At 32.2% G+C, this 14,537-nt stretch overlaps 1 protein-coding gene across 4 annotated transcripts in view; it reads left to right on the top strand.

Moving 5' to 3' along the window:
- Positions 1-14,537, top strand: part of LOC119642151 (uncharacterized protein ZK1073.1) — a 75,734-nt gene that overhangs the window by 534 nt on the left and 60,663 nt on the right. For 2 of the 4 annotated variants that reach the window (XM_038041146.1, XM_038041144.1), the window contains exon 2: positions 8,514-8,604. In XM_038041146.1, coding sequence (XP_037897074.1) covers positions 8,545-8,604 — 60 coding nt within the window. In that variant the 5' untranslated portion in view covers positions 8,514-8,544. Of the gene's footprint in view, positions 1-8,513; positions 8,632-14,537 lie in introns of all 4 variants that reach the window. The other 2 variants (XM_038041143.1, XM_038041142.1) reach the window with 1 other exon arrangement.

Raw genomic sequence — 14,537 nt, 5'->3', positions numbered from 1 at the left:
GCGAAAATGGAGATTTATCTGCTTACATGATACTTGTGTATGCACATATGTTCATAAATCCCCACGTGGATGACAAACGACGATCGCAGTATATCAATGATTTTAGTTTATCCTTAGGTTATGCATACAGTGTAGAAAGAAGCCTTGTGGCGAATATTCTCTACCCAACCACCTAAAGCAAATTTTTGAAATGGAAGGATTTTTATTAAATTTTCTGGTAAACATTTGCATCGGACCTCAGGTATAAAATTGATGTAGGAAGTAACTTATTACAAAACTATATTTATTAATTCATTTTGTCCAAGAATTAATGGGAATCGTAAGGAACAAAGCATATTTGCAGTCTATGATCAAGAAATGATACGTTTGAGTTGAACTTGAATTTAACTTAGGCTATTTCCTGTGGGCATGGCTCGGGCTCCTCCTGACTCCCTCTTTGTATTTTCGTGTAGTGTTTGAAATGACTTTTATTGGAAAGTAAACAGCCATAAATACTCAAGAAATGCGATGCCTTATTTACTGATGGCGTTGGTCAAATTTTTGTTGAAGAACGAAGAAAATTGTGTTTTGTCGCAATAAAAGGGCGTAAGAAAAGGAATTTTCTCAGGCCGAATATGAAAACCACGGCGCCACGATCACATTCATGGGACATGTTAACTGTTGAGCTAAGCTTTTAACGATTTTCTTAATTTATGAAATATTTCCAAGTATGTCAATAGTAATGATAGAAAACAGTGCAATCTTAGCCACTAAATTATGGGTATAAACAAATTGGCTTGATACACACAAAATATTTCACAAAAACACAAACAAATGCACTGTGCACTGTGGTTCTGTGACTTTCTTTCACATAAATATTATTTCATTCGCCAACGTATGAATAATTTTTTCTGAAGGCTTTGTTTATACATAACTTAAAAGGTCTTCTTCTTAAATGAATATTTACTAACTTTTTGTTTGTCTTTTTTACATATCATAACCATATATGTATTTGTGTATGTAGATATAAATGACCGCAAATTGATTGATAAAAACAAATTTATAGAACTTGTTGCGTTATTATTAATTTTTATTGTCGTTTAATATGGAAGTAATTAAAATAAGTGGGTTGGTTGGGTGTTCGCTTGTTTTAAATGCTAGACAGGAATTAATATGCATTTTAATTATCTAAAAAGATATTTTCAAGGTTTAAAAAAACAAAAACTATTTTATTTGTGACATTTTGAAAACAATACGTTAATATATTCCACTTAAGGAAAGTATTTAAATATTGCAGGTTTTATAAAATTTCAAGCTCTTTTCTTTTTTGTTGTTTGTGCAACCGTACTCTTTTTATAGAAAAGCCTTCCGTTTAACCGCCAATTAAGCTTGGCGGTTATGTGATTTTGATACATTACCATAAAAATTATGTTCATCATAGATTTCTTAAATGTTGTTACAGAAACTTCAACTTTTTTTATTTTTGGAATATTTTGCGTCATATCAGCCAGCATTCCATCTTCTGTATATCGGTTACATGGCCTTTCCAGCTACCTAACAATTTTAAATTTTCATCTATATATTTAGAATAAAACACTCTTGTTTATTTATTTACCTATTACTTTCTTCTTATTTATTTATAAAATTATCGTTATTTCTACATTTGAAAAGATTTTAATTTTAGCACACAATTTGTGCTTTATTTTCTTTCCTTTTTATAATCAAATTGGCCGCGACTAAGGTAGTTTTCGATGAAAAATTTGAACAATTATTAAAAATATCATTAAAGTGCGTAGTATTCTTCGATTAAATGACAGATATGAGCAGGCTGCTATATGAAAAGGATCTGGAAGAAATGTCGCGATATACGAGCAAAAGGAAATAATGCGTCTTTTACGATAAGTTCTCTTGTTTGATTAAAATAATGTGGGAGACCGTGATTTACACCAAGCCAAACAGAATTTTTTTTGTATATTATTTTGTGCAGTTATCATCGAATGATTCTGCCATGTGAGGGTGTGTGTGTAAAATATTATTATAGAAAGTTTAAATTTTGAAAAATGTTTCATTTAATAAAAACTATATTCACTTGGCATCTTAGAGTGTGTTGTACATATATATATATTTCGAATAAAATTATAATTAAAATTTCTTGTAAGATCTTATATTATATTTATATATATATACAATCTGACAAGAAATTTATGCAGATCAGGCAAACATTTACTACCAAAATTTTATATAAATGATGCCGTTAATAATATATAGCAGCTGTTTTGTGTCACCTAATACACATTGAACATGTGTTAAATATGTATTAAACATACATATATATTTAAATATGAAATATATATAAATACGTGCATATATACACTTAGTGACATATGTCTTTAACCCCCCGCCTTTGCTCCAACTACTTTCTTACTAAACCACATCGGCATCATGATATATAGTGTTGTAGAAGTGAGTTATACATACACTTATTTATTTATATACAATATTTATGTGTAAATCTAGAAAACCGCACTGTCGAGCCAAAGTGTCGCTACTTGGTGTAGCTATTTTTGGTTTCTTTTTTTACTTGAGAAGAACTATTTACATTTGACAAATATGTGAGCAAATAAACATATACATATAAACATATTTGCATACGTATGTATGCGACTATATATTATATAGGTTTGACGCTGTGGTGGCCTTTTCAAAAAGAAAACAGCACACATTATCATTTCAACGAATAATACTCTTGCTGCTAAATCTATATACGATATATTGAGCTACACGACAGCACAGTCCATAAGCGCCTTGTTTTATTTATTTAGTTTAAGGAAAAAGACAAAAATTATAACAATTATTATAAATATAATGTTAATGTGCATAATTCAGTCAAACGTCAAAGCATTGCATTATATTCATATTTTCTCACAAAAATATTTATTTTCATTTACTCTTCGTATTCATACGCAAATTTCGTTCTGTTTTACTTTTCGCATTATTGTCTCATTTGAATTGTTCATTAGAAATTCAAAAGACAAACAGTACGCTTTCAATAACAGACAATTGATAAATTAACCAAAATATTTTTAATAATATTCAAGACTGAGTTGAAATGCCCTTACGTTTTTCGATTTTCTAAAATGTAGCAGACTTTTCAAATAAATATTTCGTTATGATCCTTACGTGAGACAATAAACTTTGCATTTCGTTCTAAAGACTATCTACAGCATTATTGTGTCAGCGTCAGTTTTTCTCAAGACAACTCTTTCTTAAAAGAAAACTAAATATTAATATTAAAATCGGCCAAGACCGACTTTTAGCTACCCTACACTGCTTCGCCTTATACAGTTATTCACTACGCCAAATAATGGTAATAATAGATCAAAAGTTACCCCTTTTTTGTGTAAAGGCATTTCCTTCATGAAATCCTGAATATCGGAAGAGTCACTCAACACAGCTCACTATACGCACTAATATCCCAAAAATAGACCCACGCGATTCAAGTTCGATAAGGTTGACTTCTATGTCAATTTGCTATTATGAACTAATTTTGATCATGAAATACAGTAAAAGTTCCTTATTCGAGCTTCCTTTATTCGCGGTTTCACTATTCGCGGATGAAAAAAATGTGACCAATTCCCACATTCCCGGCTATAAATATGTTTATTCGCGGTTTATGAGAATGTAAACGAACGGAATGAAAGAACATTGTTGCTCAATGAATAAAGTATTGTTGCGAAAATCCCAAATCAAGTTCATTTCAGCTAAGTAATTTCCCCAAATAACAAATTGCCTAAAGAGGGAAAAACTAAATGTAATTTGCATTCAATTAAATTGATTTTTTTTTTTTTTTGTTTTGTCACCTAGGAAAGTATCCCCTATAATCCCATAAATTACCACTCCGTATTCAGGGTTTCTGTATTCACGGCAATTTTATGGAACGTATCCCCCGCGAATAAGGAACTTTTACTGTATTAAAAATTATATTTTTATACCCTACACCACTTGTGGCACAGGGCATATTAAGTTAGTGCGGACGTATGTAAGCGCAGAAGGGCTTAAGGTAGACCTACCTTTTATTATACCGATCAATTCAGAATTGTAATCTGAATTGATCTAATCATATCTGGCCGTCTGTCCGTCTGATGTCTGTCCATGTAAATTGGTGTTGAAGCTAATCAAATTTGGTACACTGACCCCAAAATTTGGTGTTTGGCCCACGGACGGCGCTATTGAAGATGGTTCGGGCAGGTCCCTATTTTCGACCGCTTCCCTATAACGCCCTATTATATCGTCGAATAGTCGTTATATGGAAAAAAACGACAAGATTTTAAAAATTTCTCAACAAAAGTGGCTAAATAGTAGTATTTCGATATTCTAAATTGGTGTGAAAACTTTATACCGGGTGGGGCAATTTTTGGGCCCCCTTTCATATAAGGAATACTGAAGTTTATACCACAAAAATGTATAATTTTCAAAGCTTCATGATGAAAATTATATTGTAATAGTCACTCAATATAAAAAAATGACCTGTAACAACTTTTGGTTATCTCGGCCTATTTTTTGGATTCTGAATTGTATAATGACTTTTCAAAATAAGACTTTATATGGGGAGTGGTCGCAAAAGTGGACCGATTCAGATCATTTTCTATAGCGTTCGTCCCTGAGTCAAAGCACGTCAGTGTAGCAAATTTCGTCAAAGCACCACAAAAATTGCAACGTTAAGCTTGAACACACATATACATGGACGGACATCAGACGAAGAGAGAGGCAGACTGACGCAAAGACGGATGGACAGATGAACTGACAAGCTTCAATTGATTCACAAAATGAGTGTGAAAATCAGTATAATAAAAGCGGGTTTTAAGCCCTTCTGCGTGTTATATACGTCCCCACAAACTTAATATACGCTGTACGACAATGTGTAGAGTATAAAAATAATAATACTCCACCTCCAGGAAAAGTAGTATCTAAATAAAGTAGTGAAACATTTCCATCAACATTATAATGTACGCATATTTGTCTGCTATCGTGAAAAGACAAAAGATAATTTTCAACGGAAAGTACATATCTCACGTGTTAAATAATTTCGTAACTAAGATGTTCTTGTAATAAGGACATCAAGGGCGTTTGCTCAAACTCTTGCTATATTTAGTATCGAAGGATTGGCTGCAATAACCGAAACTTTGTATCGTATGCTTTACAAAATGTACATGTTCAGGCCACGTTAAGATTTGTCCGTCTACCTGTCTGTTGTTGGAATTCCGCGCTTTTCAAAAGTTTGCATAGAAATGACACAAATACATATGCTTTCACTCCATAGACAAAATGATAAAGAAGAGTGAATTTGTGTGGACTGAGGAGTCGCGGTCACATTTCAAAATATAGTCATGATAACTAAGTGTCTGAAGTCTGACAAAAAATATTAAATAAGACAGATTGAAATTGGTTGCCTTAAACGACACCCTCGCAGTGACTAGATCGAAGTGCTTAAGCCCGTCTTATTTAGTTTTTCTAATGAAAAAAATACCCGACGTTATAATTAATTTTTTAGAAGTTTCTAAAAAACGTTTTGCATGCTTACATGTCGTTGCACTCACAAGGCAAATGTCATTGCTCCATTGTAAGAGCGTTTCAAAAAGTTCCTCATTTTTTACGTTATTTGCTACAAGTTTTAGAATATCTTATGCTTTAATGTAGCGAATATCAGGAGGGCCGAAACATGGCGTGGTCTATGTTTAACAAATTGAATTTCCTTGTTAAAGGATTTGCTATTCTTCGACTTTGTAGCCAAATAAAGGCTTAATTTTCATGAGAACCGTTATTAAGGGGTGGGATCCGCAATATGATCACAATTTACTTTACCTATATTTTATATCAAGTCACTGTAGATAAATATTCATATACTGAAGATTCGACTTTTTTGCCCTATGAAAGGTTACTTTTTGTTATATGATTTATATAGGAGGGGTTTAAAAAATCTCCCTATCTTGTTCATATTTGGTATATTCATTTACAATTCTAATAAAAGATTTTTGCCGAAGAATTTTGAAAATTGCAATTTTTTTGTATAATAAATGAGCAGTGATCGAAACGGCGATTCTATGGCCAAAACACTTGAGTATACCAAACTTCGTCAAAATACCTCAAAAATTCCCATCTGTATGTTTAATGAGATGATTGTAAACCGTATAAATTCTTCTGCGTCTTACATACATACGGACAAACTTAATGCACCATATGTGTTGCAGGATATAAATATGTCAAATCTTTAAACGTTTCATCGACAAGCAGGAGCACTTGCCTCAACTTAGTTTACAATGCGCTTTGAAGGCTAGAAAAATATTTTCATTGTAAGACAGGTATTTATATTAATCCGCTACACAAGTTCAATGTTTACACACCCTACTCAATGCCGGCCCAAAAAAATTTTACTATACCCAAAAAAAGGAACAATAGTAATGGACTTGAATTGCGAAAATGTGTTTAATTGTATTTCAATGTGAAGAATTTGGCGATATGTTAGAAATAAAAAAAAAAACGCCGTTTACAAAGAGGAACTATTTTTATATAGCTCGACCCCTCCTATCGCGGTGTCTGAAATAGGAGGTTTTTGAAGTTTGGCGTAGAGCTATTCCTTAGAAGAGTTGGCTCTATACATTTTGTGGGAAAATTGGGAGTTAACATGAGCTCAAATCCATGAATTAGTTATTATGTACAAGAATTACTAGAGTTGCGCTATTATTATTTATTTGATTTATTTGGTTTGTGAATGCACGCACAGACGGGCAGAGAAGCCTATATTGATTCGGAAAGTCATTTTGAATCAATCGGTGTGAACAGAGCTGGGTGTTGCGTATATCCTCACAAACTTAATATGCCTTTACGCCATAAGTGGTGTAGACTTTAAAAAGTTTGAAATAGTGAGACAAAAAATGCTTTCTGTAAAGGGAAGGCCATGAGAGTATAATAACAGTTAACAATGAACTCCTGTTGCTTCTTTATTATTCACTCAATATATCTTGGCCTATACCGAATTGCCTATTACCACTCGACATCTGGGATCCGCCCTTGTATCAAGGGTATGTCATTCTATGAACCTTTTTTGTAATAAAATCTTTTCTGAAAGATTCCTTTAAAAAAAAAAAAAAAAAAAAAATTGGAGATGGGTGTATATAATGATAAAGAGTTCCGTTCCGGTTTATATATACACGCAAGCATTGTATATACGCACATAGCGCTTATAGCTTCGAATCGTAAATGCTAATATACAAATTTATTTTTGGCATTTAGACCTTCATTTGTTTAAAAAGATACATTGAAGTCAGCTAAGATTACCATCGTCTTGGCTGAGCGTTTTAATTTTTAAAGAAGTTTTCACAAACGATTAAAGAATTTTAATAAAAAAGAAAGTACAATAAGAAAAATTAACATACATTTTTTATAAATAAAATTATATTTATTTCAAGTATCATTAATAAAAATTCATTCGTATCAATAAATCGTTTGTAAGTGAGTACAGTATTTATGTGTTATCTATTTTTTTTTTTTTTTTTTTTTTTTTTTGTACAAATTTATATAAATTTAATTTATGATAAACTATGAAGTGCCTGGTAAGTGACGATAAGATTCAAATCGAAAAACAAGGTTAAATATAATGTATGTATAAAATATTGCAGAAAAAAAAAAACATGAAAAACAAACGCGCTTGTGTATAAGTATATATAGCGCATGGTTAACGAGATTGTGGATCAAACTGAAATTTTTCGTATTACTTGCAGTATATAATAGAGTGCAACGGCATTTTATAAAAAGTCCTAAAGTCGTGGTAGGAACAGTTGCCGTATAGTTTTCGTAAAAGGGTGGCATAATAACGATTAGTTCTGAGAAATGGGCAACAATGTTATCTATTAAGTGGACAAAACTCTTTGAAATGAATTGAACGCAGTAGCAATCGAAGAGAAAATAGTGTTTTAGAAAACGGCAAGTTCACTAAAATATTGTAAACCTATTCTACTTCAATAATATGTAAATTACCCTTGATTTTGATATTATTAATGTTTATAAGCTCAGAGAATTGAGCTCGGCCAAAAAAATAACCAATGTCTTGACCTGTTCTATCATATACAATGAAAAATGTACATATTAAATATGGATGCTATGGGTATAAAAATTGCATCCAAACCGATGAATGAAGTTGAAATTTTGAAAAAAACGTCTCTTTCAGCTCAGGTATCCTTTATAATCAAAACAAAGCTTACAAATTAGAAGGAGTACGCCTTCTTTTGCCACGTGCTACATGTGCGCTTGCTGTAGATACTACAGTAATTGAAAATTACATTTACGTTTTGCTAATAATATATGTTAACCACAATTAGTTATTTGTTTTAAAACTTATATAATCTGTTGGAAAATTTTTAATTATCTCGTAGGCTGTTGCATAAGGTGTTTGCAAGTTAATTAGAGCTTTTAGTTAAGTTATTTTATTATTTCCTCTCTTATAAGATATATTCAAAAAGAAATTTTTTATTTTTTAGATTCTTACTATATAGACAACAAAAGCGCAACATGTCTGCTGCCGAGAAACGTGCTTCGTTTGCACGTCGTGCTGAAAGTCTTGTGGAGCGGGTGAGATATATGAAAACCATTATAGAGGTATCAAATGACCAAGCGTGAAATTATTTTTTTTTCACGAAATTTTCCTTACAAATAAATATAAATTCATGTTTTGCAAGCAAAAAAACTACGCCTTGCAGTTATATTAGTAATGGCACAGAGCACTAGAGTGGCTTTTGGTATATAGAATGTACATATATATACGGCAACATTTTAATTGCTTACAAATTTTGTCATTTAAGAACAAGGGAGAAGAAAATCCCAGATTAATTAAATATTTTACTCATCAGCACGTTTCAATCATTAGTAGCGACGCAAAATGCACCGCTCCAGCTTTTTTTATTGCTATTATTTTTATATTTATATCATCGCAAGACGTGATTTTCTTAAGACGCGTATTTCGCGGACAAACTTATTTTAGCCTTGTTACGATTGTTAAAAACTTTATAAATATCTCGAATATTTATCATGATATGAGCTCGAATTGATATTCTTTATCTGTGTTAGGTCTATTTCGATGATGACGCGTGTATTTGACATTGGTTTCTAACAAAATAAAGTAGGGAAAGTAATTGTAGCTCTTTACTGAGAAAATAAAGCAAATTGAGCTCACAGGATGTAATTTTACATCAAATCAAATGTCAAATATTATGTTGACATTTCTGTCGTTCATTACCACCATCGTTTATCATTGCCGTCAATGGAGCAGACAAATACTCTCCAATTAACTGCGAATGCAAATTTTTATTGTTTAACAGGTAAACTTCTACAATCTCCTCGCCGGACATACAGACTTCATTCCTTGCTTAATAACTGTCTTACACGTACAGAATTGGACAATTGTTTGTTTGCTGGTCAGTTCCGGCACTTCTGGGACTACCCGAAATGCTTATTCGCAAAGAATAATGGCGGGACGGGCGGATATTAATAAGTTTGCGACGTTAAGAAAAGAAAATTGGCAGTTAATGTACTTTCTGCCGCGTTCTTTTAATACGGACTATAAAATGTTAAATAACACCTACTCCACCTTTATTCCATCAGAACAACTCATGCCTCCGTAGATATGTCTATGGTCTTTTCTTTTCACTTATGCAAATCTCAACATATGAACCAATCAATATGTTTCTTGTTTTTCTTCTTGAGTTAAGCAAATTAAAACAACAAGGAATGTTATAGGCGAACATATATGTGATGTTTAGGCAGGTTTCTTGTTCGAAATTCAGTTATGCATATATATTTTTAATTCCAGACTCCATTAGGTGTGGCATGAAAACTAATTAATTTGATAAAGGCGTGGGTAACTTGATAGGTTCTTTGCACTAAATCTGAAGACTTGGTGGGAAAATACCAGACCAGATAATTTCTCAAGGAATTCGGCATTTTGTAAAAGATCGAGAAACTACTTCAGTTATCTATTATAGTTATATATATATATAGTTTTTTGTCACTTTCGGAAAAACTTAAAAGCGCGAACGAGATGATCGACAATTTGAACAGCTGTCCCAAATTAGGTGCAGATGGCGTACATGATAACTTTCGCGCACAGGTCACATATAATACGTGTATGCGTGTGCTAGCACTTAAAACGAAATATTAATAACATATAGTTGTAATTCATTATTATTAAGGTAACGTTTTCATTTGAGCGATTGGTTGTTTATCAAAAAATTTTGGTAAAGTACTTTAAAGTAAACATTCATTTTGAATGATGATAACTATAAATAATAAAATGGCGAAGGAATACTTCATTGTAGGCGCCTCTAGAGGCCGGATTATTTACACTGCCCTAAGTCTTACTGTGCGACTGATAATCAACAAACATAATTCTAGAGCATGCTCGAAAATGCAAAAAGCAAAAAATTATCAAAAGCACTTATCTTTCTCTTTGTATTCTTGGCTTGCATTGTGGAAAATTTAATGAGCTTATTTGTCAGGTAATGTGTTTTAATGTCTATTTGTTTATCTTAATAATTGTCATGTTTTATCGAAAAGAAACAAGAACATGTGTCATATTTGGAAGATTTTCTTTCATTTTTTTGGTAGGACTTTTTCTTTTATTTATTTTATTTACTTACACACGAAACTCAACTAAAATAAGTTAACAATCGAATTCAGTTGACTCGTAGACGTAAATCCTATACTAATTTTTATTAAAAACTAGTACAAAGTATATAAGGTGATGTAAAGAAAAAATTCAAATCGATGGGAAGCCTTGATGTTTTATAATTTTAGCAGGATTATGAACACAAAAACAATATATGCGTACGGACATAATACACATAGGGAGATTTCAGCAAATATGATCAAATAGGTCATTCGGTATGCGGAATGCTTTTGCGAATAAATACCGAAAACGCACCTTTTAATGAATCTACTTTATTTGTTTAAAACAAAGTTTTGAAATAAATTGGAATTTATTCAATTAATTTTATGAAAAACGATTAACTGATCAAAGAATTAAAAGAAAATACTGAAAAACAAAATGGCATATCTGGCTCTGACTGATTTCAAAAATGATTATACTGTACAGTATTTTGCTCCAATAGTTCAATACGTACTTCCTTCAGGTATAGACACGTGATTAAAACTATATCGCACTCTTCTGGCGTTGCTTCCATGGCGAGTGTAAAAAAAAGGAAGCCATTGCGACCAACTACCATCTTAAGCAAATATATATCAACAGAAAACATTATACTCGGGCAAGGCCGACTATTAAAGGGCCTACAACATTTCGCCTAATACAGTTGTTCACTCGTTTTGGTAATAATACACCAAAAGTTACATATTATTGTTATGCAAAGGCATACATTTCATGAAAGCCCACATGTTGAAGGAAACCTTGTATGCGGTAGTATACAAAAAATAGACCTATGGGAAACGTTGATTTCTATGTTAATTTACTATTATGAACTAATTTGCACCTTGAAAGTTTCAGTCTTCGTAAGGTCGGTCATATGAGAGAGGGGTCAAAACATTGCCTCTAGCAACCCAAATTTTTACACATATTTAGAATGTCCGAACTGTACTACAGAGCGAGGTTTGTGGTAAAATTTTGAAAATCACAATCTTTTTCCACACAACGGCTTTTCAAAATAGGGCGTTATACGAAGAGTGGGCGGAAAGGTGGACCGACCCAAAACAAATTTCATCATAACATCTCAAAAATTGCGACTTATAGCTTGTACACAATATACATGGACAGACATTAGACGGACAGACAGTCTTATGTGTGTCTATTTTAATCCCTTTCGCGAGTTACATATGTTCGCACAAAGTTAATATACCCTGTACCTCAAGCGGAGTGCGACGTAGAAAGCGTATAATTAAGGTAAATATTTCTCTAGCGGCCCGAATCACACCATTCTTATGTTCTCGTCATATTGTTCTGCAGATGAGTTTTGCCCCCATTTTATTACACCTTTCAGTGCATATTTTTAGCCGTTTTGGCAACAGTAGCACGAGTGGATACGCGAATAGAATATATGTGCCTAATATAAGCAAACGGATATGACTATAACTGTATTTCTTACATTCCGAATGCGGCCGAGAGAATCAAAATTTTCTATATTTGCCCCTTTTGCTGTCAGTTAAAAAACCAAATCATTATAAAAATGTAATTTGAGAGAAATAAGACAACAAAAAAAATGCGCACCTAAAGCAAACAAGTGGGGAAAAGTCTTTGACATAGTTTTGTTCAAAGCAACTGAAAACATGTGCATAAAATTTTTTAATTCTATAAAAATATAAATTTTATATGTAATAAATCTAAAAAAAATTGTTAAAGGGATTGGAATGTACACCATCGATCGTACACCCGTTTATAAGAAAGAGTTGTCTACAATAAATAAAATTCCTATTCTAAATTCTATAGTTCAAAAAGATTTCCCTCAACCACTAATATCGAAATTGCAGGCAAACATGATTAGATCTATTTTAGATCTGAATTTATATTGAATGGGTCATCTTTTTATGTAGGTATTTGATTCTTGCAAAGGAGTGGCTATAAAAATGACAATGAAAAAGTGTACGTATATATACATGTATTTTACTTAGATTTTCATACATATTATATGAATGACAAATAATCACAAAAATACTTGCATAAACTATATGCAATCGCTCATCTTTTAATGGGGAAAAAATGGAAACAAAAACCGCATAATATTATCAATTGAATGCAAGTTTGAATAAAACGTAAGCCAGTGATGGATGTACAGTCAAGTAGCAAAACTTGAAACAAATAAAACAAACAAAAAATTGACATTTGCTTTAAGGCGAATTTTGTAATACTCACCGTCTCTATTAAAGATTGTCATGTGCTTTGTTAATGTTTTATGCTTCAGCTAATCGATGACTTTATCACTAGGCATGTTTAAAGACGAAGTACGCCTATTTTGTCATTGCAGATTTCAAATTATAGCCGATCTTGAGAAGAATGTATATTACGGTTTTTAAGTTATAGTGTTTTGGTTATTGTGGATGGGATCATGGTAAACCTATTTTCAAATTGAGGGGAAATTTTAGTTTCCTTTCTTGACATAGACAGACAAGTCACGGATAAACGAACTGACGAACGCACTGACAGGTTTACTCTGTTTTATAACATATTCGTTTTATAAGATGTCTGATGTGCACTTTACGGACGTTACGATTGGAACAGCAAATCTAGTGTACCATTTTTCTTCAAAGGAGGGTATGACGTCGGCTTAGCCAGTAAGTGGTTGGTCATGCATTTATATGCATTAAGCATTACAATTCTCGTCATCATCTGAAATTTTTATTTTTTTTTATTCTTCGTTGTTTGAATCAACATTGAACTGCATTTTGGCGCATTACCCCATACATATGTATATACGTGAAAATTTTTATAACGCTGACCAATGAAAGTGTATTAATTTTCGCATTAAACTTGTAAAGCAAAGAAATATTCATAGAAGCCCTAATCAAGTGCGTGAAAATGATTAACGTAACATTTGGAATCGACTTAGCCATGTTTGGTTGATCATAAGGAAATCAAGCTTAAAAATTGGAATGATCCGGTCGTAAGTGTGCTAAGAGTAGCCCACAATTTCAACACTAATATTCTGCAAGCATATTTTATGGGAAGTGATTCAAGAGCTTGCCCAATTTCCGCTATTCTTGTTTCAATTTGCACCTCGAAATACAATCTTTCTTACAGTTTTTGTTCAAATTTTGAAAATGCAAATTTTCATAGTAAAAATAATTCGATACAATCGCTTGCGTTCGAGCCTTCGCTAAAATATATCAAGTGTATCCAATTTGATAAAAAGAAAAATACCTCCAAAAGTGCTCCCCTTGTAGATTAAACACAAAAATACTGTCACGAAATTCACATACTTGTTAACATGAATTTGTCTGAAAATTTCTAAGAAACTAAATTTTAACAAATTTAATATGTGCTACTAACGCGAGCGGTGTAATATAAAAGCCCATAGAAAGAAAATGCTTTAAAAGAAACAAATTCTTAAATATGATTTTCAGTTGCCTACAACCTACAGCAGATATCGGTTTAAGACTTTTTATAACTATTTATTTGACCAAACTCAATTCCATGAGCTGGGTAGGACATCGTAAAGTGTGAAAGAGGTTTGATTTTGTTAGACGTAGGGCAACCGTCGCTCGTTTTAATGCAAAAGTGATTTTTTGTTTTTTTTTTGCCGAAAAATTTAGTAAAAACTGAGAAAAAATTGCAATAATAAATATATAATTATATCACATGTTATTATCGTTACTTGCTTTATATTTGCATACACAATTAATATAACACATATGCAATTTCTCGATTACAAAGGCCATTAATTTGTAGCGTATGTGATGTTTATTCTGCGTACATATGCATAATATACATTTCATTAGCTATGGCCAGTGTGTATGCAAACACTCAGAAACACTCACCCAGTTTAATAGATTAAATAATTAAGCGT

This window comes from Glossina fuscipes, unplaced genomic scaffold, assembly GCF_014805625.2.
Source record: "Glossina fuscipes isolate IAEA_lab_2018 unplaced genomic scaffold, Yale_Gfus_2 219, whole genome shotgun sequence".
Lineage (NCBI taxonomy): Eukaryota > Metazoa > Arthropoda > Insecta > Diptera > Glossinidae > Glossina > Glossina fuscipes.
This window is presented reverse-complemented; position numbering and strand designations above follow the sequence as displayed.